At 44.8% G+C, this 27,952-nt stretch overlaps 1 protein-coding gene across 1 annotated transcript in view; it reads right to left on the bottom strand.

Annotated features, from left to right (window-relative positions):
- Nucleotides 1-27,952, bottom strand: part of LOC117360313 — a 298,566-nt gene that overhangs the window by 192,674 nt on the left and 77,940 nt on the right. Inside the window, exon 6 of the mRNA XM_033944008.1 lies at nt 2,490-2,591. Within this exon, the coding sequence (XP_033799899.1) occupies nt 2,490-2,591 (102 nt within the window). The remainder of the gene's footprint in view (nt 1-2,489; nt 2,592-27,952) is intronic.

Below are 27,952 nucleotides of genomic sequence, written 5' to 3'. Positions count from 1 at the left end.
CACATGGTCAAAAGCACACCGTGACAAAGGCCCGCCTTGGTGACAGATCAAAAGCGCGCTCCGACAACCCGGCGCAGAAAACTGAGCAGCAAGCATGCTCAGACCATCTTCTTTGTCTGTAGATGGTCTGCGCATGCTTACAGAGCGGCAAGCAGGACAGGGCGGCGAAACGAGCAGGCGGGACCAGAGGAGACTCGGGGCAGGGCTGGAAACGAGCAGGCGGGACCAGAGGAGACTCGGGGCAGGGCTGGAAACGAGCAGGCGGGACCAGAGGAGACTCGGGGCAGGGCTGGAAACGAGCAGGCGGGACCAGAGGAGACTCGGGGCAGGGCTGGAAACGAGCAGGCGGGACCAGAGGAGACTCGGGGCAGGGCGGGAAACGAGCAGGCGGGACCAGAGGAGACTCGGGGCAGGGCTGGAAACGAGCAGGCGGGACCAGAGGAAACTCGGGGCAGGGCTGGAAACAAGCAGGCGGGACCAGAGGAGACTCGGAGCAGGGCTGGAAACGAGCAGTCGGGACCAGAGGAGACTCGGAGCAGGGCTGGAAACGAGCAGTCGGGACCAGAGGAGACTCGGGGCAGGGCTGGAAACGAGCAGGCGGGACCAGAGGAGATTCGGGCCAGGGCTGGAAACGAGCAGGCGGGACTAGAGGAGATTCGGGGCAGGGCTGGAAACGAGCAGGCGGGACCAGAGGAGAATCGGGGCAGGGCTGGAAACGAGCAGTCGGGACCAGAGGAGAGTCGGGGCGGGCGAAAGGAGAGTCGGGGCGGGCAAAAGGAGAGTCGGGCGGCGACGGGGGAGTCGGGGGCGGCATGCGCAGTATACATGTGTGCGCGGTATATAAAAATTTCTGTACATAAAGTTGTGTTTTTCGCGCGCTATACCCGTGTGCGCGTTTTACACGGGTGCGCGTTATCTATGTGAAAATACGGTATGCTTCTATAAACATTTGCCAGCGTGAACAACATCTTCCATCTGCTGCTCGTGCTGCCCTTGACTCCCCTTCTGTTGTCACATCCTGTTTCCATGACAGGAAGTAACATCAGAAGGGAGCCGAGGCTGACATGAGCAGCAGGTGGAAGATGCTGCTCACATTGTCAAACATTTACAAAGGTACGTCGGAAGGGCAGAGAGGAGGAGAGGCGCCATTGGTGACAGACTCTTGCGTATACAATATACATGACATCCGGTCTGCGCTTCCCCACCCAGACCTGTTGCATGCCTCCCGTGGACCTGTCTGAAGCCCTGGTGGTCCAGGGGCGAGCCAAGACAGGAGTGATCCTTCCTGCGTCCTGTTGCAGCTATCTCAAGCAGGTCTGTAGTGGGCATCAGGGGCCAAGTAGGAAGGGAAGGAAGAAGGAGGAAGGGAGGAAAGGAGGGCTGGGTGCAAGTAATGGAACTTGAGCATAAACCCCTTAGTTTATATTGAAGTCAACCTTTTTTCCTTTTGTTCTGCATTTGTGATTCATAAAATGATATTGTGCAGAATATTTTTTTTTATACTTTAGTAAAATGATTTCAATAGAAAATCATATCTTTTTGAGGTTTGTGCGGTTGGGATCAGACAGAGTTTGCGGGGACAGGGCAGGAACAAACTTTGTCCCTATGTCATTCTCTAGCTGCCACTTTCACTAATGCCCTGCCTGGTATCTTGCGATTCTGTAATGGGAGGATGAATTTTAAGAAAATGCTGAAAACACAATTACATGCCAATGCCTTTCTATGCTAATGCTTATCCCATCTGAAAATATCCTCTTCCGATTTCCCTGACAGTAATGTATGATTTAAAGCCTGTTTATATCTCTGAATGTTTGGAATTTGATTTGCTTTGCATGCAAATGTGAATTGGTTTTGTAACATAACCTAGTAACTTAGTACATGATGGCAGATAAAGACCAAAATGTCATCTACTTTGGAACTGAACATTTGATCCGAATCCTTTTTGTTTTCTTAATTGGTGAAATTTGTATTGACTCGATATACTGATATTTTATTGGAGGGATGCTTATGATGTTGTCCAGTCATGTCTATGCTATATGTGGAAATCGTAGGGAAAGAAGATTTTATGTATGCGATATGTAAACTGCACAGTTTATCATAAATATCATAAAATATTCATTTTGAAATTAAAGAACTTTATATCTAAGTTTATTCTAAAAGTAAAACAGATCCTGAAAAAATGGGTTAATCAAATTATCTGTGAAATAAGAAATTTAAGAATTATATTTGCACGACATACAATTTAACTCTATTCGGAGTTGGAGTTTGCACATTTTCACCAACTCTGACACCAGTAACCCAAAAATTGCTTCCAGTTCCACAGCACTGCATAGAAGTGTCATGATAGGTCAAACCTAAGTCAACAAATTTACAATCTTTACTGGCAAAACAGGCTTCATTTCTTTCTAAAACATTATCAAGTATCACTAATTTCCTGGAAGCTCAGTTTTGTTTGTTTGGGGGGGGGGGTTGTTTTGTTTTTTACTCACTTGTGAAGAAACTAGTAGGATCCTCGTCATTCATGGGGTGTGCTTCTTCCTCTGACTTTAGGCTCAATGACAGAATAGATGTTATAATTTGGTGATCTGTCACTGAAAAGAAACAAGATTCTTATAAAGATGTAAAATAGCAGTAGGGTGTATCTGTCAAAGAACTTCTAAATAAACCAAGTTGCATAATCATGTCAAGAACAGACTAGATTGGTATTCTGGATTTCTAGATGTTTCTGCCATAGAAGCAGCACCTATCAGTGGTTTATTTATAGTTTTGCAAATGCGGAAGGCAATTTTCAAAGCCAATTGACTGGGTAAAGAGTGATTGGTAACTGATGTCTCAAATTGCTTGGCAAAATGTGCAGATAGGTTTACATTAGTGCTGCCCGATTCGCGATTCGAATCGATTCACTTTGCTAGAGACCCGTTCGAGCTTTCCCTCTGCCACGGAATCCTTCCATCTAATGTAACTTCCAGTTTTGCGAAACTGGAAGTTACACCAGAAGTAAGGACTCCAGTGGCAGAGGGAAAGCCGAGTGGACCTCTGGGAGCAGAACGGTGGCAACAAGGTGATTTTTAATTGGTTGGCTAGAATCAGATGCCCGCGCCTCATCTTCCTGCATGCACGCTCCCCCCAGAGCCCGGCAAATGCCCCCGATCCACCACCTGCATGCACCACTCTTGCTGCTGCTGCTCAGTGGCGCGCGTGTGCTCTTCCGGGTCCTGCCAGCAGCTGGCCTTTCATCGGCCAGAGCCCCGCGCACCTATGAGCACCAGGTGACGTGGTGCCGCACAGGAGCTCCCGAGGAGCGGTGTGAGCGTTTTGGAAGTGCTGCAGTGCGGAGACGCTTCTCAATCGGCTTTTGCAGGCCCTCATCTTCTGCAGCTCACAGGAAAAGTGTATGTCCGCTGTTTGAAGCGCCCGGAGCTCTTGGTAGGTGCCACAATACACGTGTGTTGCCCTCTGCCAGCCAAATACTGGGCTTCTGTGTTGGAAGTCAAAGCTGGGGGGAGAGGGGAGATGGACTTGGAGTTGGTGGACTGGAGAAGGAGAGATGGGGAGAAGGGAAATGGGGGGAGGGATAGAAGAAATAATGGATCTAAAAACAGGAGAGGGAGAGAGATGGTGGACAATGGGATTTAGGGAGGGAAGGAACAGAAAGGGAGAGAAGTTGTACACAGGGGGGTAGAGATACTGGATAGGAGGGTAGTTGGAAAGAGCTGATAGAACCTGGGGTGGTGGGGAAGGAAGGAGATATGCTGGATGAAAGGGTAGTTGAGAAAAGGTGGATCTGGGGATGGAGACGAAAAAAAGGAAAGATGACAAACCTCCGGGAGAGGGAAGGGAAACAGAAGGGGAGGACAGAAATAGAAGAGGGATGGTTAGCATGAAAAAAGAAGGAGATCCTGGCAAGTGAGTTATCAGAAGACAACCAGAGCCTGGGACCAACAAGATCTGAATAATGACCAGACAACGAAAGGTAGAAAAATAATTTTATTTTCTATTTTATGATTACAATATGTCAGATTTGAAATGTGTATCCTGCCAGAGGTGGTGTTAGACCACAAACGTGAGCTAGGATTTAACAGAGAGGAAAAGTCTTTTTTGTTTACACCACAGCGCCAGTGTGGGTAGGAGAGGTGCAAAGGGGGTGAAGAGGCTATAAAATAAATCTACCAGGATGTTTTGGGAAAAAAAAAAAAATAAATTCCCATTTAGGCAGGAAAATCAAATCAAATCAAATCGAATCAAAAAAATCGATTCAATAGGCTGAATCGAATCGAAATATTTTTTCCTGAATCAGGCAGCACTAGTTTACATAGCATGTATACTTTTAGCTGGGCCAAAGAAAAGCATTCCAAAAGTTAGGGTGAGGAGAAAAACTGTACTTGTATGTGGCATTTACAAAAGTTATGTGCACTATTCCATATCTTTCCTTTGCCATTAAAGTACCAGAGAGCAATTTTTGAGTGGGCCTAAGGAGAAAATGGCTGGGCACTAAGGCCTGGATTCTATAAACAGTGGAACCCCCACCCCCTGTAGATCGCTGGCAGGAAGGAGGCCCAATCCCTCCTGCCACAGCCCCCTACCCTCCTACATATAGCTCATCTGTAGCTACGCCAATGCCTTCTGCCACTCAAACAAATTGTAGGCACACTGCACATTTTTTATCCTAGCTCAGTGGTCTTCAGCCTTTTGCATATAAAGGGCCACAGTATGAATACGAGAAAGATCTGGGGGCCATCAAAAGATTTCAAACTTATACATACTACTAATTTTGTAAACCACTTTGATCTGCTTGTTCAGACTGGGTTTTAAACATACTAATATTGATTCTACCACACTTCAACAATGTATTTTTAAAACTCACTTTATTTTAGATCGTCAAAAGTAAAAATTCCATAAATGAGACACCTGAGTAACACACTTAAGAGATTGTTTGCAGATATCAGGTGGGGCAAGATTGAAATTATCACACTTACAGGATATAAAGAGCATTTCAGCCAACTGTTTAAGGGCCGCAGTGGGGTTTGCACATTGGAGACCACTGCCCTAGCTAGTTTTCAAAGAGAAATTACCCAGGAAGCTTTTCTTTGAAAAAATACACATAGCAAAAGCATCCACTCACAACTCTGTGAGTTCTTTGAAAATTGGTCCCATGGATATATCATAACATTTCTATGAGTATGCAAACTTTCCAATGTACACTTCTCCCTCTATATTCGCGGTTTCAGCAATTGCGGTTTCGATTATTCATGTTTTTTTGTTTGCTGGCTCCTCCTCCAAAATTACATCAGAGAAAATCTCTGATTCGCATCTTGAACAGAGAAAATCGCTGATTGCATTTCGAGGTTTCACCTTATTCACGTGGGTTTTTAATAGAAAACCGCGAACAACATATGAAAAAGTTATTGACGGTTTTTCTGTATTTGCAGATCTGTTAATCTCCTATCACCGTAAATACGGAGGGAGAAGTGTACTTGCTACCACATTTTGAAAAGATATACAAAATCTATCAATCTCATATACAGTGGTACCTTGGTTTGCGAGTAACCCGGTTTGCGAGTGTTTTGCAAGACGAGCAAAACACTCGGCAAACTTTTGACTTGCAAACCGAGCACTGCCCCGATCAACGAGCCTTACAGTCCAGGAAGCGCCACTTCGGGGGATTCCTCTCCCATCTTCTGGCCAGCCTTCTACATCGGGTGCCTTTCGCAGGTTGGAGGACCTCTGTCTGGGCCTGCCTGGCCGAGTGCTGTCCCGCCTGCGCGTTGCGTGTGAAGTGCACAACATCAATCATCGGTGTTGTGCGTGTCGTGCGCAGCGTGCGGGTGGGGCGGCACTTGGCTGCGTGGGCTTGGGTGAGGGCTCTCCAGCATGCGGGGATCCGACGTAGAGGGCTGGCTGGCGAATGGAGGAGGCATCCCTCTGAAGCGGCACTGTGGGGTTCTCCAGTAGCTGGCATCCCCCCCGAAGCGGCACTGTGGGGTTCTCCAGTAGCTGGCATCCCCCCCCAAAGCGGCACTGTGAGGTTTTCCAGCTGCTGACATCCCCCCCCCCCGAAGCGGCACTGTGGGGTTCTCCGGCGGCTGGCATCCCCCCCCCGAAGCAGCACTGTGGGGTTCTTCTTCAGATGACCAACGGAGGAGACAGCGCTGTAGCACCCTGCACCCGACAGGTATAGACCCCGGGTTTTAGAACGAATCGTTGTTGTTGCCACTATTTTCTATGGGAAACTTTGTTTTGATAAACGAGCATTTTGGATTATGAGCATGCTCCTGGAACGTATTATGCTCGTAATCCAAGGTACCACTGTATATGTTGTCACGACCCTAGCCCTAAAGCTGGACTCGTGCCTAGCCGTGCTAGGACTAAGGTCACCCCTAAAATACAAAACACTAATGGAAGAGGTAGGGTAGTGAGCAGTAAGAAAGAAATTACTGACTGCCCCTTTAAGTCTGGAAAAATCCAGTTGCAGGAGTGGAGGTTGATAAGAGGAACAGCCTGGAACAGCCTCTGAGACATACCTCTCCCTCTGCTAGTCCCCAGCTGAAGGTGATAAGCAAGAATGCAGGCAAACCTAAGCAGGCAGGACAGATAACTCCTCCCCCTCTGAGAACAGGGCGTGGAAAGTTGTGCAATTTAGAGGCTGCCCTCAGAAGGAGAAAGTCAGTCTTTCCTGGGCCAGCTGGAGGAGAAGATCCTCCTGAGGAATCATTGGAGTCCCAAGATATAGAAATGACTGAAGCTGATACTGACCTTGGGACCAGCCAGCAGACAGTACCTGAACCCATGGACTGGACTCAGACAGAAGGATTGCCTGAAGATTCCTGCATGGACTTGAGTTAAGTGGCAGTTCTGTATGAACTATAAGATAGCAGTGATAAGCTAATGGGATGCTGTTCAAGGTAAACTGCCTTGGGAAAAGAAAGAGGCTAGTACTGCTATGTTCATTTGGAACAGAGAGAAAAAAAAAACGTTTGTTTTGTTCCAAACTTTAAGTGACTGAATACCTGAAGTTTATGAGCTATGTTTTGGCTGGGTTAAGGTACCTGAGGGAAGTAAGTAACTTTGGGGAGAATCCACTTACCATTTGGGTGGGTTAGTGGAGCCCTTTGTGGCATTCTGTTTTGCAGAAAAGTTTAAAAGGTGGATTCACTTACTCCCCTCCCCCCACATCAGCTTAGCTGAGCTGATTGGGAACAAGCCAGCAGAACTACAAGGCTTGGATATAGCACTAATAAGAGTGCTAGCTTTATGGTTGCCAGCCTATTGGAGTTTTATGGCAGCAGCTTGTGACCAGCTAACAACAATGACTTTTGGACTATGTAATATTTTCTTTATTTACCTGAGTTAAGGCGATAATGAAGCTCTTTTTTCTTGAGCTCTATTGAACTTTGTTTAGTGGCTGGACTTTCCTTATTAACGGTGGAGTCAGGATTAGCTGTACATAGACTCCCTCATGCCACAATAAAGTGCTTTATTTTTGAACTAGGATTTGAGTTTCTTTTGTGACAATTAGGGTTCCAGTATTGTCAAAGCTGTTCCAGCAGGACTTCCTACTTGAAGGAAGCAAGCGAAGGTGGAGTTGAAGTGAGCAGAGTCCGGGGAATTCTGAAGCTACAGGTACCGGCTCCGCTACAATGTGTTTATCCTTGCAAACTGAATAGAACTCCAAAATGGTAGATTAAATTTAAAAAAAACAACAACAAAAAAAAAACCACTTTGCTGTTTATGTGAAAAACATATAGAGCACTACCATGTCACAGAATACCTCATTTTAACAATAAACAGTTTAATTTTCTTGTTAAAATGAGGTATTCTGTGTTTTAAAAGGGGGGGATTAGCTTGATAATGCATCATGTCTATTTTAGCTTCAGGTCCTTAATTAAAGGCAGCAATCTAAATGGGCTGCTTCAGACCTTCTCACATTGGGACGTTCCACTGCCGCGTTGCTGATGACATCATCAGTGATGTGGCAGAGAAACGCTCCAACGTGAGAAGGCCCAAAGCAGCCCATTTAGATTGCTGTCGTGATGCTGCCTTTTGGAAGTAGGTAATGATATGTCAGTCTCGTGGTCGGCATGGGGAGGGAGAGATGGAGGGTCTGCTGCAGCATTTAGGAAGATCCCGGTACCAGCAGTGTACTTTTATTTTGCTTTCCCCTACCCCAAAAATAAGCGCTTCAACTAGGGCTTATTTTTGGGATAGGGCTTATTTTAGGGGAAACATGGTAGTTCCCCTGATCTATGGTAGTAGAGACAGCACTGAAGAAAAAAATCTCTAGCACTTCCTCTAGTATACCTCCTCAGATAGACACTAGTACTTTAGATAAAATAGAAAGGAAGGTTTTCCAAAGTTCTAGGCTGAATTTGAAAATCAATTTACTAACTACAGTGTGATCTAATTCAACAATTTCTCCTCGTGACAAACTTTTCCGCCAGAGTTTTCATCTAAAATACTGGCACACTTCCATTTCATCTTACAAGATCTACCTCCAGTGCCTAATGTGGGATCTCAGTCACTATCAGTAATGATAGGTATCACTAGAACATGGCTCAGAACATCTGGTCTGTATGAAAATCTGCATTCTGCATGACTGGTTAGTGCATGACTGGTCATTTTATGCGGCCTCATCCAAAAACATTCCCTCTGACATTGCAACATCAGAGAGAAGACTTCCAGTTCAGGTGCAGGACGCACGAGGAGCCGTTGCACATGGCTCCGTGCACACTACGGCTGTGAGGAGGAGGGAGCTGACCACAAGGTAACACTGGGGGGCATCGGACTACGGGCCGCATAAAACGGCCAGATTGGAGCCGGCCAGAAGGTTAGACACAGCATGGAGGAAGGGAGACAACAAAGGTAGGGGGAATGGATTTATTTTCAGGTTTGAATTGTGTCAGTTTTGAGCATTTTAATCTGCTATCTTTTGCACTGCTTAGGAAGAAATACATTTGTTTCTTTTTCTCTGGGGGTTGTACTGCATGCAGAATCTTGCATCTTAGGGTGTTTTTTAAAATATATTAGTACTTTTAGTTTTTAGTCCCGTATTTGCATAGGGGTTATCTGTGTTCTGGTAGGAATGAATGGAGAGAAGCATACAGTGTGTTTTGTGTAGTTTAATTTTGCGGTTAACCATTACCATTATGTATTAATAAGATTATATTGTGTGTGTATATATGAAAAATGAATGGAAAAAATAGTATTATAATTATTATTATTATGGGGACGGGGTCTGGGGCGGTGATTGGGCAGGGTCTGGCCCGCGATTTAGCCTGTGATTGAGTTTGACACCCCTGGGTTAGTGGATGCCGTATCTAGGAGACAACATCTTTGGACAAAGTGAATAAGAGATCATTACTATATGCTCCAAGAAGTGGCCATACCACCTCCAGAATTCAAGCTCCTTTCTTTAGCAAGCAGTACCAGCCCCAACTATCTCCAACAACTGCATACTCACAGATATCAGCCAAACAACAGGTAATTTCAGTAGCACCAAACAATGCAGCCAAAAAGAAAACAGCCTGCTACTATAGCCTCCTTAATCAAAAGACAGTTCCTAGTTGTTGGCAATTAATGATGGTAAAACTGGGTTTTCAAGCTCACAAGCTAAATTCTGCCTGTTTCCCCAACTTCCCATTTTAAACATACTCACAGATATCAGCCAAACAACAGGTAATTTCAGTAGCACCAAACAATGCAGCCATAAAGAAAACAGCCTGCTACTATAGCCTCCTTAATCAAAAGACAGTTCCTAGTTGTTGGCAATTAATGATGGTAAAACTGGGTTTTCAAGCTCACAAGCTAAATTCTGCCTGTTTCCCCAACTTCCCATTTCAAACCATCCAATGCATCAATTCTCACTACTGGAACAAGAAGTGCAAAATCTCCTTAGATTTCATGCAATCAAAAAAGTGTCGTCGTCCCCTTCTCCCTCCCAGGAGAGTAATATCAAGATTTCAAGTCAAGATGTTTCCTAAGCCTGAAGTAGTCAGGATGACTAACATATTATGGGTCTGACAGATCTCAAATTCTTCCTCAAAAAAGAGGCCACTCTGAAATTTTTTGAAACATCTACTCTTGAATCTTTATATAATTACGCCAATTATATTTTCATTTTTATTGAGGTCTACTCAAATTTCTCAAACTTCAAGCCTGGGCTCTTTCTGTGCAAATGAAATTAAATGAAAACTAAACTAAATTGTTATGGCTCAGCCCTATGGATTGTCTTCCCTCTGCTGTCCTATTGTCATCAGGGGTATCCTTACAAATTGAGTTCTTTTCTAGAATCTTAGGGGTTATCAATGACTCATCACTTTCATTTAGTGAGCATATTAATTCCCTAATAAAAAAGTGCTTTTTTCTGTCTTAACATGCTTAGAAAAGGCAGGTCCTGTTTCCAACAGCAGCATTTCTCTGTCCTCGTCCAATTGATTATTCTCTCACGGCTAAACTATTGTAATTCTATCTCAGTCTAACCAAAAAACAGCTTACAAAGCCTTCAACCGATTCAAAATGCTGCAGTTAGGCTGAGCTTTGGTAAAGGCAAATTTGAACATGTATCGCCACTTTTCACTAAATTACACTGGCTTCCAATATTTGCCAGAATACATAAGAACATAAGAATTACCACTGCTGGGTCAGACCAGTGGTACATCGTGCTCAGCAGTCAGCTCACACAGTGGCCCCTAAGTCAAAGACCAGTGCTCTAAATGAGTCCAGCCTCACCTGCAGGAACTTGTCCAACTTTGGCTTGAATCCCTGGAGGGTGTTTTCCCCTATAACAGACTCTGGAAGAGCGTTCGTTTTCTACCACTCTCTGGGTGAAGAAGAACTTCCTTACGTTTGTATGGAATCTATCCCCTTTCAACTTTAGAGAGTGCCCTCTCATTCTCCCTTCCTTGGAGAGATGGAGAGTGTGAACAGTCAGTCTTTAGCTACTAAGTCTATTCCCTTCAGTATTTTGAATGTTTCGATCATGTCCCCTCTCAGTCTCCTCTTTTCAAGGAAGAGGCGGCCCAGTTTGTCCAATCTCTCACTGTATGGCAACTCCTCCAGCCCCTTAATCATTTTAGTCGCTCTTCTCTGGACCCTTTCAAGCAGTACAGTGTCCTTCTTCATGTATGGCGATCAGTGCTGGACGCAGTACTCCAGGTGAGGGCGCACCATGGCCCAGTACAGCGGCATGATAACCTTCTCAGATCTGTTAGTGATCCCCTTCTTTCTCATTCCTAGCATTCTGTTTGCCCTTTTTGCCGCCGCCGCACAATGCACGAATGGCTTCATCGACTTATCGATCAGAACTCCCAAGTCTCTTTCCTGGGAGGACTCTCCAAGTACCGCCCCGGAGATCCTGTATTCGTGCATGAGATTTTTGTTACCGACATGCATCACTTTACACTTATCCATGTTGAACCTCATTTGCCATGTCAATGCCCATTTCTCGAGCTTGATTATGTCACGTTGCAGATCTTCGCAATCCCCCTGTGTCTTCACTACTCTGAATAACTTCGTATCGTTCACAAATTTAATTACCTTACTCGTCGTACCAATATCCAGATCATTTATAAAGATTTTGAAGAGCACGGGTCCAAGCATCAAGCACTGCGGCACCCCAATGGTGAGGCTCTTCCAGTCCGAGTATAGTCCATTTACCCCCCACTCTCTGTTTCCTATGATCCAGCCAGTTTTTAATCCATGTGAGTATTTCACCCTCGATTCCATAGTTCGCAATTTTCCAAAGTAGTCATTCATGTCGAACCCTGACGAACGCCTTCTGAAAATCCAGATATACAATGTCGACCGGGTCGCCCTTGTCTATCTGCCTGTTTACTCCCTCGAAGTGCAGCAAGTTCGTCAAACAAGATCTGCCTTTGCTGAAACCGTGCTGGCTGTTCCTCATCAGACCGTATCCGTCAAGGTGATCAATGATGTGGTCCTTTATCAGCGCCTCTACCATCTTTCCCGGTACTGAGGTCAGACTCACCGGCCTGTAGTTTCCCAGATCTCCCCTCAAACCTTTTTTGAAGATCGGCATAACATTCGTCACCTTCCAGTCTTCCGGAATTTTTCCCGATTTGATCGACAGATTGGCTATTAGTTGAAGCAGTTTAGCTATAGTCCCTTTCAGTTCACCGTACCTGAAGAAAGACACAGTACTACTCAAAAGGGTCCAGAGAAGAGCGACTAAAATGGTTAAGGGGCTGGAGGAGTTGACGTACAGTGAGAGATTAGAGAAACTGGGCCTCTTCTCCCTTGAAGAGAGGAGACATGATCAAAACATTAAAAATACTGAAGGGAATAGACTTAGTAGATAAAGACTGACTGTTCACACTCTCCAAGGTAGGGAGAACGAGAGGGCACTCTCTAAAGTTGAAAGGGGATAGATTCCGTACAAACGTAAGGAAGTTCTTCTTCACCCAGAGTGTGGTGGAGAGCTGGAATGCTTTTCCGGAGTCTATTGTAGGGGAAAACACCCTCCAGGGTTTCAAGACTAAGCTGGATAAGTTCATGCTAAACTGGGACGTACACAGATGAGGCTGGACTCATTTTAGAGCACTGGTCTTTGACCCGGGGGCCGCCACGTGAGCGGACTGCTGGGCACGATGGACCACTGGTCTAACCCAGAAGCAGCAATTCTTATGTTCTTATGTTTAGTTCTCTACTAAATAAATTGAAAGCAATAATTTGGAAACATTGGTCAATTTTGACTTTCATGAATAATTAGAAACTCCTCCAATTTTTGCATTTAGAAAGGGAAAACAATTGGTGAAATTTTCAAAAACTTTTTATTAAGTAAGATGGCGGTGGCACAGGTCACATAGAAAGAGGCTCCTGCTGCGCCAAAGAATGTAATTACTCGCCTTCCTCAAATGTAATCTTTCCTTTTTTTCTTTTCTTTTATACTTTGAGAACCGAATCAAGGAAGACTCCCCACACTGCCGCTCCATTACTCTGACCCGGCTGCCAGAGGTGGGGCCTATGTGGACACCCAGTCAAACAGCCTGGGAAGCCACGCAGGCTGGGACTGCGAGGCCCATGTCCCGACGTTAGAAGGTGGAATTGAGCCGCGAGTGCTGGGACCGCGAGACACACGTGCGAGACTGAGAGGTACTAGTCCCGAGCCTAGGGATGAGACTTCACCGCCGCCTGAGAGGCTGCAAGTGCCGGGACCGCAAGATGCAAGTGCGGAACTGAAAGTAACCGCCTGGGACCTAAGCTCCGCAAGGAACCAGTGTTTGCTAAGGGGATCAGCCCTCGGAAGAAAGGAAGGCGATTTGGGAGAGCAACCACTGGGAAGGCTAATACACTCAGGATTTGAGCAAAATATCAGTATCATACATCTCCTCATGGCACAATAGCTGAAATACCACACTAATGCCATATGGTTTTCCTGCTCAAGATTTATCAAATCTGGAAAGTTCTACAAAAACAACAACAAAAAAACAAAAAACCTTCAAACTATTAAAAAAAAAAAAAAATCTTCCACTCTCCTTTACCTGCTCTAGATTTAGTAAACCTGGAAAATTCATCAGAAAAACACTCTAATCTGAGCCAGTTGGAAGGCTCAACGGTACAGTTTGAACCTCTACCTGCCTCTTCTCCGGTAGCAGTTGGGAGATCTTCATCGGGCATGGGAGCACAATCCGCCCCTCCCCAACGCTACAACCCACTGAACCAGTTTGGAAGGCTCAGCGGGACAGTTTAAATTTCTACCTGCCTTTTCTCCGGTAGCAGTCAAGAGGACTTCACCGTATGTGGGAGCACACTCCACCCCTCCCCGACACTATAACCCGCTGAGCCAGTTGGAAGGCTCAATGGGACAGTCTGAACTTATACCTACCTTTCTCCGGTAGCAGCCCGGAAGACTTCAGAGCGTGAAAGCACACACCGCCCCCTTCTCCCCCTCGAAGCTACAAACCGCTGAGCCAGTTGGAAGACTCAGTGAGACAATTTGAATTTCTATCTGCCTTTCTCCAGAGCAGTGTTCTTCAACCTTTTTACACCTATGGACCGGCGGAAATAAAATAATTATTTCTTGGACCGGCAAACTACTAAGACTGAAATTTTTTTTAAAAAACCATCGCCGCCCCGTCCCCGCGAGCTCGGTCCCACAAACCATCTGATCCCATCCGCACAAGCCTCAAATAGTTATAATTTTATATTGAACATATTTTATTAAAGTATAAAAAGAAACAATATTCTATACAATTGTCATTTTATAAATACAAATAATACAGGGCAAAGATCAACAAAACCCCTGTCTCCCCTCCCCTTCACATATATTCCCTCTACTATCAAGAAAACTGAATAAGCCAAATTATTACAGAATGCTACACAAATATCAAGTAACAGAATACCACAGTCACACATGATAGGAATGGTGTTAGGGGAGTGGAACTAGGGCAACTGCCCCCTGGTCAGACAGAGCCCTAAGCCAGCTGGAAGCTAAAGAAGCACTGCCTGGGCTTTCCACTCCCCAATTATGTCTAGCAAGATACATATTTCAAATCTGATATATTTAAATCACAAGATAGAAATAAAATTTTTTTTTTTTTACCTTTTGTCGTCTCTGGTTTCTGCTTTCATTGCCTTTTCACTCTCTTCCAGCCAGTGTCTGCCCTAAGAACATAAGAATTGCCACTGCTGGGTCAGACCAGAGGTCCATCATGACCAGCAGTCCGCTCACGCAGCAGCCCTCTGGTCTAAGACCAGCACCCTAACGGAGACTAACCCTACTAGCGCACGTTCTTGTTCAGCAGGAACTTGTCTAACTTTGTCTTGGATCCTTGGAGGGTGTTTTCCCCTATAACAGCCTCTGGAAGAGCGTTCCAGCTTTCTACCACAGAACTTCCTTACGTTTGTACGGAATCTATCCCCTTTCAACTTTAGAGAGTGCCCTCTCGTTCTCCCTGCCTTGCAGAGGGTGAATAACCTGTCCTTAGCTATTAAGTCTATTCCCTTCAGTACCTTGAATGTTTCTATCATGTCCCCTCTCAATCTCCTCTGCTCAAGGGAGAAGAGGCCCAGTTTCTCTAATCTTTCGCTGTACGGCAACTCCTCCAGCCCCTTAACCATTTTAGTCGCTCTTCTCTGGACCCTTTCGAGTAGTACCGTGTCCTTCTTCATGTACGGTGACCAGTGCTGGACGCAGTACTCCAGGTGAGGGCGTACCATGGCCCGGTACAGCAGCATGATAACCTTCTCTGTCTCTTCAGTCCAGCATCTGCCCCTTCCATTCACTGTCTGTCTTTCCCTGCCATCTCTCCTCCTGCCCCCCCCCCCCCCCCATTTGGTCTGGCATCCATCATCTTTCTTCTATTCCCCTCATGGTCTGGCATCTCTATCCTTCCCTCCCCCCTGTGGTTTTTAGGATATCTCTCTTCTCATTTCCTCCACTCAGATCCGATATCATTCTCTGCTCTCTTCCCTTTTCTTCTTTGGTCTTCCTTCTCTATTTTCTGCCTCCATCTAAATTAAATTCTTTCTTACTATTTAGTCCCGTTTCCCTCTTTTCACTGTGTCTACGCACAGCTTGTCACCCCTTTCCCGCACCCCTCCATTATCTTACTATTTTCTTCCCCCTTTATTTATCTCCTCCTTCCATCAGTATGTGTTCTTTCCCCACTTCCATTCAGCATCTGCTCTCCCCTCTCAACTGACATCCGTCTGCCTTCTGCTCCCTCTCCCTTCTTCTCACTTCCATCATCTGTCCCCTTCTCTCTCTCTCTCATCTCCTCCATTCCATCATCTGCCCCTTCTCTCTCTCTCTCTCCCCCCAACTTCCATCATCTGCCCCCCTTCCCCTCACCTTTGTGGGTCACTTTCTTTCCCCTGAGGGTGGCTCATGTCAGAGGGGAAGCTTTGGCCGAGCAGAACCGCTTGCAAGGAACAGTGGAACTTACTTGATTGATGTCGATGCTGGGGCCCGTTGCCGTTTGAAAGAAAAAAAAAAAAAAAAGGTGGAAAAAAGGGACCTGCAAAGACGAGAGGAAGGGAAACCTCCAGGACAGCTGCTCTTTGCCCTCCTTCAGCGGCCCAAGAGTCCAGACCAACAGCGGCAGCTCTGTGTACTTCTAACTTCGGCACAGAGCTGCCCCTAATCAATAGTTTAGCGCGGTTTCATGAGGCAGCCTCGGGGCCTTTGATAGCCGGCCCGCTTTGATGATGTGATGTGGGCCGGCCTAGCAAAGGCCCCGAGGCTGCCTTATGAAACCGCGCTAAACTATTGATTAGGGGCAGCTCTGTGCCGAAGTTAGAAGTACACAGAGCTGCCGCTGTTGGTCTGGAGGTGCGGAGACAAGGCAGGAGGCAAACGCGGTGGAAGGCAGGAGTCCCGGCACCGCGACTGCAACAGGAAGTTGCAAGTCAGCTGACGCCAGCCTATCGTTGCGGCGGGGACCGAATCCTTCGCGGACCGGCAAGATTTTGTTTGCGGACCGGCACCGGTCCGCGGACCGGCGGTTGAAGAACTATGGTCTAGAGGACTTCACAGAGCGTGGAAGCACACTCCACCCCTCCTCGACACTACAACCCGCTGAGCCAGTTGGAAGGCTCAGTGGGTCAGTTTGAATTTCTACCTGCCTTTCCCCGGTAGCAGTCGGGAGGACCTCATCGGGCGTGGGAGCACACTCCGCCCCTCCCCGACGCTACAACCCGCTGAACCAGTTGGAAAGCTCAGCGGGACAGATTGAACTTCTACCTGCCTTTTTCCGGTAGCATTCGGGAGGACCTCACTGGGCGTGGGAGCACACTCCACTCCTCCCCGACGCTACAACCCTCCAAACTACTTAAAAAGACACAACCCTAACGACGCACAGCCATTCGAACTGTCTAAGATGCACATCAAAGACGCACTAATAAGCACCTTAGCGAAGCGACCAAGAAATGACCGAACTACTACAACTTAGCAAAGAGACAGAGAAACGAACGAACAACCGATAAACGACCGAACTACCACAACTTCAACCCAACCAACCTACATACATCCTACAATTTGGTTTCATACAATCACACTACCAGACACGCTTGCTCTCAAAATGTTAAAACTACACCACAAAAACTATCTTACTGACTGCCCTGATCCTAGCCAACCGGAAGACAACAGCAAACATCTTCCCAATACCAACTATATCAAATACCAATGGAATTCTCCACCCATCCAGACGAATCACAACAGACAGATACACAAACTACCAGACCTACACCTACCACCCCAACACATAAATTACAAGAAGACTGACTAACCCCTAAAGACCAAAATGCACTCTCACCAAAGATCGCTCATCTACCCGAAAACAACTCACAGCGAACCAACAAACTACACCAATCTCATGTGTGCATACCTAAACATAAGAGCCATAGGCCCAAAAACAGAAAACACAAAAAACTGGATAGAAAGATAAACTGGACTGCCTCTTTCTCACTAAAACCTGGCTTACTTCTAAAACAGACCCCAGAATAACAGAAGTTTGCCCTAAAGGATACAAAATGGTAGTGGTCTCCAGAGAAAACAAAAGAGGAGGAGGAATTGCTATCATAGCCAAAAACACCATAGACCTAAAAATACAAGACAAAATTACTACCCCATACATGGACTTACTAGCCTGTCAACTCTCAGGCTCATCACTCAAAGGCACACTAAACTGCATGCTTTGCTACATAACACCAGGAAACTGGAATACAGCAAAACCAAAATTTGAAGACTTTATCTACCAAAACTCATTAATGACAACTTACAACCTAATCCTAGGAGACCTAAACCTCCACCTTGAAAATCAAGTTTCCAAACAAGTAGAAATCTTACTATCTTCCTTGAGGCCTTAACATACAAGTTATTAGACCCTCAAACAACTCATGAAAAAGGCCACCAACTCAACATTCAAGCCTACATGACCCAACAACCCACACAACCAGAAATTCAAATGAAAACCAGAAATTCAAATGAAAACTGGATTCGCTCCCTCTGGTCAGACCACTATACTTACTCCTTCAATATCAACTGGACCAACAACAAAAACAAATCAAACACACAAAAAATAACCTATACCTCATGTAAACATATCGACCCCACCAAATTCTGGACAAAAACAGACGCAATAATCCAAAACTATAACCCCGAAAACTTCATCACACAATGGAGCCAGCTAAGTACAGCAACCCTAGATGAGCTAGCTCCAGAACAGACCAAAACCAAAATCCATAGAAAATCTGAGGGTAGGTCCAAAGACTCCAAAAACCCAGTAATATCTCCCTCCATCAGGAGTATATAAGTCAGCATAAAATTGAGTAAACACCTCACAAAGAGTTACCTCAGTAATATGTAAAACACCCGCAAATTGAAGGAATAAAATTCAGAGACTCGAGACCGCAATTTATATGCCAATAAGCTACTTGCTCGATTGCCAAAGTCTCAAGGTGAATAGTGTGGAGTTGTAAACGCTTCTCATGCAACTGCTGGAACAGAGCTGAATCAGACTCCCCCCTCTTAGCCCGGACCTCTAAAGCTGCCAGTTGACCCAGCAACTCAGTTTCCTTAGTGTGGGCTGTGGTGAACAAATGAGCCTTAAAGGATATCAAATAACCCCACATCATTGCTTTATGCCCCTCCCAAAGAGTAGCAGGAGGTACATTCCCAGTATCATTACAGTCCAAGTAATCCATCAACTCCTTTTCAAGCTGTAAAACCTGCTCAGTAACCAACAATAAAGCATCATCAAGACGCCAATAAATGATCTACGATCCGGTTCCTTGAGCATTAATTCCAGCAACAAAGGGGCATGATTCGACCAAGTACAGGTCAAAATCACCGTATCACATAAGTTGCCCAAAATTGTAGGATCCTCAAACCAAAAATCAATTTGAAAAAAGGAGTTGTGGACCATGGAATTTAAAGTATAATCCCTAGTATGAAGATGCAACTCCCACCATAAATCCACTAAATGCCAGTTATGTAAAAACTTTTTAAATAGCCCCCGGGCAGGGCCCCCATACAAAGTGGCTGGGATAGTTATCCAATATCGGGCTCACAGATAAATTAAAATCTCCCCCCAATAATAGAGAACCCTCTACATGCTGCAAAAAAAAAAAAAAAAAAAGCTGCGTAAGGCCATCAAAGAAACCCGCCTGACCCTCATTAGGTAGATATACATTCACAAAAGTATACTGCTGAATACTAAGAGTGACCCTAAGAAGGAGATAACGACCCTCCCTATCCCTGATCACCTTTTGAACTTGCAGGGAAAATCCCAAGCCAATGCTATAACCAACCCTGTTGGTTAGATGCAAAATATATAAAAGGATATCAAGTATGTTGACAATACTTTTCATGCAGTGACAATAAATGGGTTTCCTATATGAAAGTTACCTGTGCCTATTCATAGAGATATAGGTTAAAATAGCCCGGGAGCGGGGAAGAAGAACGCTGTGCAGTTGAGTCCTGCATAGTATGCCTCATGGCAGGGCGCGTCTCAGGCACGTAAGCAAAATTAGAGAAGTCCACCCTCTGTACACTCTTGGACATCAACAAATAAGGGAGCACCGATCATCAACAGCTGAATATAGTACAGCACATACGTTTACTGCTGCGTGGCTAAGAAAAAAAGAGCGCTTTCATATCGAAGGTAGGAGCTAAATCTTCACACAGCCATCTTGACTCGTGCCGAAGTCACGCCCACACAATTGGTGAAATTTTGACATAAGAACATAAGACTTGCCTCTGTCGGGTCAGACCGGAGGTCCATCGTGCCCGGCAGTCCGCTCACGAGGCGGCCCCTCAGGTCCAGGACCTGATAGTGCTCCTACCCTAAAACTCACATACGCTTTTCGATTTTGTCCTATAGAGTAACCTTCTATCTATACCCTGCAATCCACTTCGCTTCCAGGAAGTCATCCAGTCCCTTTTTTAAACCCAGTATTGTACTCTGTCCTATTACCTCCTTTGGAAGCGTGTTCCAGGTGTCCACCACCCTCTGAGTGAAGAAAAACTTCCTTGCATTCGTTTTGAATCCGTCCCCTCTCAGTTTTTCCGAGTGACCTCTTTTTTTTTGTTGTCCCTGCTAGTCTGAAGAATCTGTCCCTCTCCACCCTCTCTATGCCTCTCAAGATTTTATATGTCTATATCATGTCTCCTCTCAGTCTCCGCTTTTCCAGGGTAAAGAGCCCCAGTTTGTCTAACCTTTCGGCATATGAAAGGTTCTCCATTCCTTTTATCATCCTAGTTGCTCTCCTCTGGACCCTCTCAAGTATCGCCATGTCTTTCTTAAGGTACGGTGACCAGTATTGGACACAGTATTCCAGATGTGGTCGCACCATTGCTCGATACAATGGCAGGATAACCTCCTTCGTTCTGTTCGCTTTCTTTGAGGCCGCTGCACATTGCGCCGCTGGCTTCATTGTTGTATCCACCAAAACCCCCAGGTCTTTTTCTAGGGTGCCTTTCCCCATCATCCTTCCTCCCATCGTATAGCTGTACATGGGGTTCCCTTTCCCCATGTGCAAGACCTTACATTTCTCCACATTGAAGCTCATCTGCCATCTTTTTGCCCACTCACACAGTTTGTTCAGGTCGCTCTGCAGTTCTTTGCATTCCTCAACAGTTTTGACCCTGTTGGAGAGTTTTGTATCGTCCACGAACTTGATAACTTCGCACTTCGTGCCCGTTTGCAGATCGTTAATGAATATATTGAACAGCAGTGGTCCCAGCACTGACCCCTGCGGGACACCACTCGTGGCCCCTTTCCAGTCAGAGTAGTGTCCTTTTACTACTACCCTCTGCTTCCTATCCGCCAGCCAATTTTGGATCCATCTGTGGACGTCCCCTTCCACCCCGTGGTTCCACAGTTTCTTCAGCAGGCGCTCATGGGGTACCTTGTCAAAGGCTTTTTGGAAATCCAGATAAACTATGTCAATGGGGTTACCTTGGTCCAAATGTTTGCTTATCCCCTCAAAGAAATGTAGTAGATTCGTTTGGCACGATCGTCCTTTATAGAAACCGTGCTGGCTTGTTCTCATCAGTTTATTTTTTTCTATATGCTCATTGACACCTTCCCTGATCAGTGATTCGACCATCTTCCCGGGAACTGAGGTCAAGCTCACCGGTCTATAGTTCCCTGGGTCGCCTCTCGATCCTTTTTTGAAGATTGGTGTAACATTTGCTATCCTCCAATCTTCTGGGATTATCCCTGTTCTCAAGGATAGGTTGCAAATATGCCTGAGTAACTCCGCTATTTCGTCTCTGAGCTCTTTCAGTATTCTCGGGTGGATCCCATCTGGGCCAGGAGATTTGTCAATTTTTAATCTATCTGCCTTAGAACATCTTCGAGGCTTACCTCCATGCATGATAATATACCCTCCTGATCCCCCTTGAAGATTTTTTCCGGTTCCGGCATGCTGGATGTGTCTTCTTTTGTAAAGACCGACGCAAAGAACTTGTTTAGTCTATCAGCCACCTCTTTTTCTTCCTTCACCACTCCTTTCTTGTCTCCCTCATCCAGAGGTCCCACCTCCTCCCTCGCTGGCTGTTTCCCTTTTACATATCTGAAAAATGGTTTAAAATTTCGTGCTTCCTTGGCTAGTCTCTCCTCGTATTCTTTCTTGGCTTTTCTGACCACTCGGTGACATTCTTTCTGATGCTTCCTGTGCTCTTTCCAATTTCCTTCAGTTTTGTCCTTCTTCCATTTCTGAAATGATGTTTTCTTGTCTCCTATCACTGTCTTTACTTCATTGTTTATCCATGCTGGGTCTTTAGTCTGATTCTTTTTGCATCCTTTCCTAAATTTGGGTACATATAGGTTTTGTGCCTCGCTTACCGTGTCCTTGAATAGGGACCAGGCTTGCTCCACAGACAGAGCTTTCTTGGAGCTGTTTCTGAGCTTCTTCCTCACCATTTGTCTCATGGCATCATAGTTCCCTTTCCTGAAGTTAAACGCTGTTCCCTTTGATCTATTCCCCTTTGGTAATCCTACTTCCACTTGGAACAGAATCATGTTGTGGTCACTGTTTCCTAGCGGTCCCATTACTTCCACTCCCTTTGCAGGTCCTTTAAGCCCGTTGAGGATCAGATCCAGGATCGCTGCCCCTCTTGTTGGAGTCTGGACAAGTTGTTCCATGAAACAGTCTTGGACGGTTTCCAGGAACTCCGTTTCCTTCGTACATTTTGAATTTCCAAGATGCCAGTCTATCCCGGGATAGTTGAAATCTCCCATAACTATAGTGTTAGCGTTCTTGCATTCCCTCCTCAGCTTAGCTACCATTTCTGTTTCCACTGCTTCAGATTGCCCAGGTGGACGGTAGATCAGTCCCATCTTTATCTCAGATCCGTTTTTTCCTGTTATTTCAACCCACAATGACTCTAGTTGTTCATTTGCTGCTGCTGTATCCACACTGGTTGAGTAGATGGTTTCCCTTATGTACAGTGCTATTCCTCCTCCTTTTTGATAAGTCCTATCTTTTCGGTAGAGTTTATACCCTGACAGTACTATGTCCCATTTGTTTTCCTCGTTCCACCATGTTTCCGTGATCCCTATGATGTCTAGGTTCTCATTTTTGGCCATGACTTCCAATTCCCCCATTTTGTTTCTTAGGCTCCTTGCATTAGTGTACATGCAGTTCAAGTCCTGGCATTTAGTCTTCCCGGCTGTTTCCCCATGTGCTTCAGTCCTCTTTCTGTTCTCTTCCTGGCCAGCCAACTTCTGCATTTTATCTCCTTTGTCCTCCCTTTGTGGTATGTTTCTATTGCCTTGCCCATGTGGCATGTTTGTATTTTCTTCTTCCTGTGCCTTCCCATCTTCCCGTTCCTTTTTGACTTCCCCTTGTAGTATGTTTATCATGTCCTCCTCTCTCTTCTTTTGTCTCCCTTGTTTTTCCATAACCTGTTGCTGTCCACATGTGTCTGCCCAGCATTTTTCCCCCTCAGTACCTTCACTGGGTACTGTCTCCCGAACCGTCGATATCAGGTCGACTGTCAGCTTTCCCCTTCTATTTAGTTTAAAGCTTGTTCTATCGCTCTTCTGATGTTATTTGCTAGTTGTCTAGTTCCTGCTGTGCTCAGGTGTAGACCATCCTTCTTGTAGAGCTTGTTCTTTCCCCAGAATGCTGTCCAGTTCCTCACGAAGAGAAATCCCTCTTCCTCACACCATCTCCTCATCCACGCATTTATTGATTGTAGTTCCGTCTGCCTCTTCGTTTCTGCCCTCGGTACTGGCAGGATCTCTGAGAAGGCTATCCTCTGGGTCCTCATCTTCAGTTTCCTTCCTAGGATCTTGAACTGTTCGGTCAGTGCATTCTTGCTGTAATCTCTCCTGGTGACTCGTTCGTCCCGACGTGGACTATCACTGCTGTCTCTTCCGTCTCTGCTCCCTCCAGGATTCTTTCAATTCTATCGACGATGTCCGTCGTTCATGCTCCTGGGAGACATGTCACTAGCCGATCCTCTCTCCCTCCTGATAAGTGACTGTCTACTTGCCTTAGGATTGAGTCTCCCACCAGGATTGCAGATTTCCCCTTTTTCAGCCTCCGTTGCGGTCGCAGGTCTGTGTCCCTGGTGTTCCTCATTTCTTCTTGCCTCTCCTCTTCTTTCAGTAAACTTCCTCCGTGGGTATCCTCTACCTTGGTGTCAGATGCTTCTTGTCTTCTGCTCTGTGTGTCCTCCTCGTCTCTCCACTTCTCGTGTTCCTGCTCTTCCACTCTCCTGTAGGCATCTTCAATGAACTTCTCAAGCTCCCTGACCTGCTCCTCGATGCGCCCCTCTCGCGTGAGATCTTCGGCTGTCTGGAAGGGGTCTTCTGAGATGTAGAGTCCCTCTAGTTCCTGGATCCTCAACTTCAGGTGACTGACTTCACTCCTCAAGCTCTTCTGTTCCTGACAACGGCCGCACACGTACGACTGCAACCCGGAGGGGAGGTAGTCGTACATGTGGCAGTCCGTGCAGTACACTGGGAAGCTCATCCTCTGTGTTCCTTCAGCCTGCATTTTTGTCTGCCCTTTAGGAGTCCCGATGCTAGTATGTTCACCCCTGCGCCTGGTTCTTCCTTACCTTCTTCATCTTCTGCTCCTCTTTGCTTGTGCGTGTGTGTATGTTTGCCTCTTGTTTGCCTTCTCCGCTTGCTCGTGTATTTGTGTTTTTCCTTGATTCTTGTTCTGCTGTGCTTGTTGCTGTCTTTGTGTATGTTCGCCGGTGTGCTACCTGTTTGGCCTGCCTCTACTTTATCTTCTGCCCGTGCTTCTTGTCCTCTGCCCCTGCTTCTATTCTTCGGTGCCTTCCTTGCCTGTCGTTTCCCTATATATGTAGTCCTCCCTGGGCCTACTCTGCCTTTTGTTCTGTGTTTGTTAACCCTACGTCTTTCTTGTTTGTATGTGGATGTGTCCTTACCTTGATTGTCTTATCTTGGGGTCCTTAGATGTAGTGACCTGGCCCTTCGCAAAGGCGCTCTCGCTAAGGCGAGCGCCTTCGCCGCGCGCCGAACGGCAGGGCGCCGCTGGCTCCCTTCCTCTTAAGGAGGAGCCCGGCCGATGACGCTGCGCCGACGCGGTGGGGTGGGCGGAGCCTCCTCTCGCCACTACCCGCTCTGCTGTTCTCCTCCTCCCCTCTTCGGACTACTCTCTCCGGCTCCTGTCTCTCTTCGCCGCTGCCTGCACGCGGCTCAGTGGTCTTCGCCGCTGCCTAATAGAGATTGGATTATTTTCCAGATGAAGTCCCAAGAGGACATGTTAAGTTTGAGGTATGTCAATGCTGTGGGTCTACCATTGAAGGACCATCTTGGGTGACCCCTTTGAGTAATCATACTATCCTGTCAAAAGTTATATATTGAAAGATCTATGCGAGTCATTAAAATACGTCTAACTGAACATAAGTCTAGATTGAAGAATAAAAATTTTTTGGCTCCAATGGTCTCTAATTGGGAAGAAGTTGGTCATGCTGTGTCTGATTTTAAGTGGCGAGTATTAGAAGAAGTTATTGGAGGGTGGAAACACTGAGTCGCAATTAAATTACAAGGAACAATGTTGGATTTTTTAATTAAGGACTTTAGAACCTGACCTTGTCCTATGCCTTAAGTAGACCTGAGGAGGGCCAGCTTGGTTTACCTGGACAGGTAGGTGTGATGAAATGAGCAAACAATGAAATAATAAAAAATTCAGCTATTACACTTTCTCACATTGCACTAGGATTTACTAGTTAGAAAAACATTGATAGATAGGGCCTAATCCAAGAGCAGGTGAGAATGTGGATTAGTAGCTATAAATGAATAAATGAATATTGGATAAGCTAGAATATAATAATAAGAAACACAAAAGTAAAAGACAGGAATCTAATTTAACATATTGATTTGATACATGTTTCATGTGCTTGAGGTACAGGAAGGCAGGCTAAGACATTCTGTGATTGATAACCACCATAGCAAATTTACCCCAGATGGCAAAGCTTAAGTTTTATAGGGCTTCTTTGTTCTGAAGAGTGACCAGCCTGAACTAGGTTGGTCTTCAGGGAGTTATAGGCAGACAGGAGTCGACTTTTGACCTGGTATCTACATTCCAAGGGGTCCTGAGGTTGCAATGACCTGAGTCTGCAGTGGGAAAGACAGATCGAAACCATATGTGTATCATTGTATGTATTGATCCAAAATTAAGTTTTAGTAAGTCAGTAAAATTACACAATAGAAATTTACTTATATAGCTATAGGTAACAAGTTAACAAGTATAGATTAGAATTTTGATTTTCATATATCTGAAATCCTGAGGAAAGTCTGATAAGGCTGCATCTGGTGTTTGGCCTCTGAACTTGGGCAACTTTTTTCTATTCTGTGGAATTGTGATGGGAGGGGGAGTTAACTGCTCCTTCCATCTTTTCTTGTTCAGTCTTAGTGAGACAGAGATGATTTTCTCAGTACAGAGAGGACACGCTGATTTTTACAGGAAAGGATTTAAAAGTTGAATAGCTTTTGTGAGTATATTACAATATCTGTTTATGTATTTCTTCTTTTTATAAAATATGTAAGCTTAATGTGAGAATGTAACTTTTTAGGTATAAGAATGTAATTTTAGGAATGCTTTTGTGACACACCTATATGAAGCTAGCCTTAAATGGGAACAAATAATTTGGACCAGTTAAGTTGTAGCAAAGGAATGTCGTCATTTAGGATATATATGGATGTGTAACTGGTAAAACGTTGGAATTTGTTACGAGCATGGCCAGCTTTTGGCTTCTGTAATAATTCTCATGATGCAAATAATAATTTTATGATCAATGAGATTTGATAACAAATAAATAATAATTTTTGATTTTATTAAAACTATTTGCATCATTTTGTCATTATTCATTTTTACAACCCTAGTGGAGCTATAAGTACGCTTGTGCGCAATTATCCTGCTCAAACCACACGGATTAAATGTTGAATTAGACTGGATGTCTCTGACATAAAGCAACCTATTGGATATTGCCTCACACTTGGGATGTCATCATTGAGTGATGTCAGCAATAAAGGAAGGGCTATAGATGCCGAAACGCTATCTTACCGCGTTGATGCATGCATAGGAATATGCTAAAATCTATTAAGATATGGAGAATGATGTGGGAGGTATATAAAACTTTTTCTACTTTGGTAAGTAAATGTAGAATGGATTGATTTTGTTGTTTTGTGATTATTTACTTTAATTTATCTCTTTCAGATAAAATCAGCCCTGGCACAAACATTAGCGATGAAAAAAAGACTTGTGTATATAATATCTATGGAAACAATATTATCTATTAACAAAGAGCTCTCAGATATCCCCTGCGCCATTTTGTTTCATAAACGTGAGTAGAGCTGTTCAGTGAGTAAACCTTGTATAAGTTTATTTTAAATATCTATGTTACAAAAAAAATATATATAATGACTGTGTGTGTTTTATAGATGAATTAGACCCCTGAAGAAGCCATTATAAAAACAAAACAGGTCCTGTTGGGTACTTTGAATTAATTCCCTTTACAACATAAGGCATCATAAGATAAGTGTTAATGTTGGTTATAGCAAGCTTGATGCAATTAACAGAGGCATAAGAATTCAAGACAATTTGAAGGAGTTCAGTTTTAAGGATACTATTAATGTACTTGTCAGTGCATGGAAAGATGCAACTAGATCAGCATTTTTTAAAAAATGCTTGGCATAAACTTTGGCCATCAATAACTTTCGATGAAAATGAACCTGTAGAGGAAGACTTTGAAGGTTTCCAAGTCAGTAATGAAATGCCGATGATATCAAATCTTATTGCTTACGCCAGAAGTCTTATCATCTGAAAATGTTAATAAGTTAGAGGCAGCTGATATTAATGAAGTGCTGAATATTGACACAAATGAACCCGTTGTACATTCTTTCAGTGATGGCAAAATTGCTGAAATTGTGTTAAAGAAAAACCTCAGTACAGTAATGATGATGAAGACCTTGTGAACACCGGATAAAAAAATCCTTATAGATGAAATGGTGAAAATGTGTGACCAGTTAATTGCTGGAATGGAACAATGTGCATTTATCAGTGAGCATGAGATTATGGCAGTGCACATGATCAAAGAGAGACTACTGAAACAGAATAGACAAATGGCATAAAGCTGCCATTGTTCCTATATCATCATCCGAAAGCCAAATACAAACAAAAGATAATGCATGTTAGACATTTTTGGCTAAGAAAGACTGTGTGGCTAAAGACTATGGGGTCCTAAGGCGCCTTAGTATTTAGCGCATCTTAGTAAAATGACCCCTATATTTTGAACAAGTTTGTATTTGAAATGCTTAACCCTTTCAGGACCAAGGGACATATTTGTCCCATAACTTTAAAATCCTATAAATTTTGATTGGGATAGTCTACAGTTCTAAATTTGATATGTACGGATTCCATATGATACTGCCTTTATGTAAACAAACTGGTTCCGACATTCATTCATTAGCGTCGTTGCCAGATTGACGAGAAGATTCACTTGCCACAC

The sequence above is a fragment of the Geotrypetes seraphini genome, chromosome 5, assembly GCF_902459505.1.
Source record: "Geotrypetes seraphini chromosome 5, aGeoSer1.1, whole genome shotgun sequence".
NCBI classification, from domain to species: Eukaryota; Metazoa; Chordata; class Amphibia; order Gymnophiona; family Dermophiidae; genus Geotrypetes; species Geotrypetes seraphini.
This window is presented reverse-complemented; position numbering and strand designations above follow the sequence as displayed.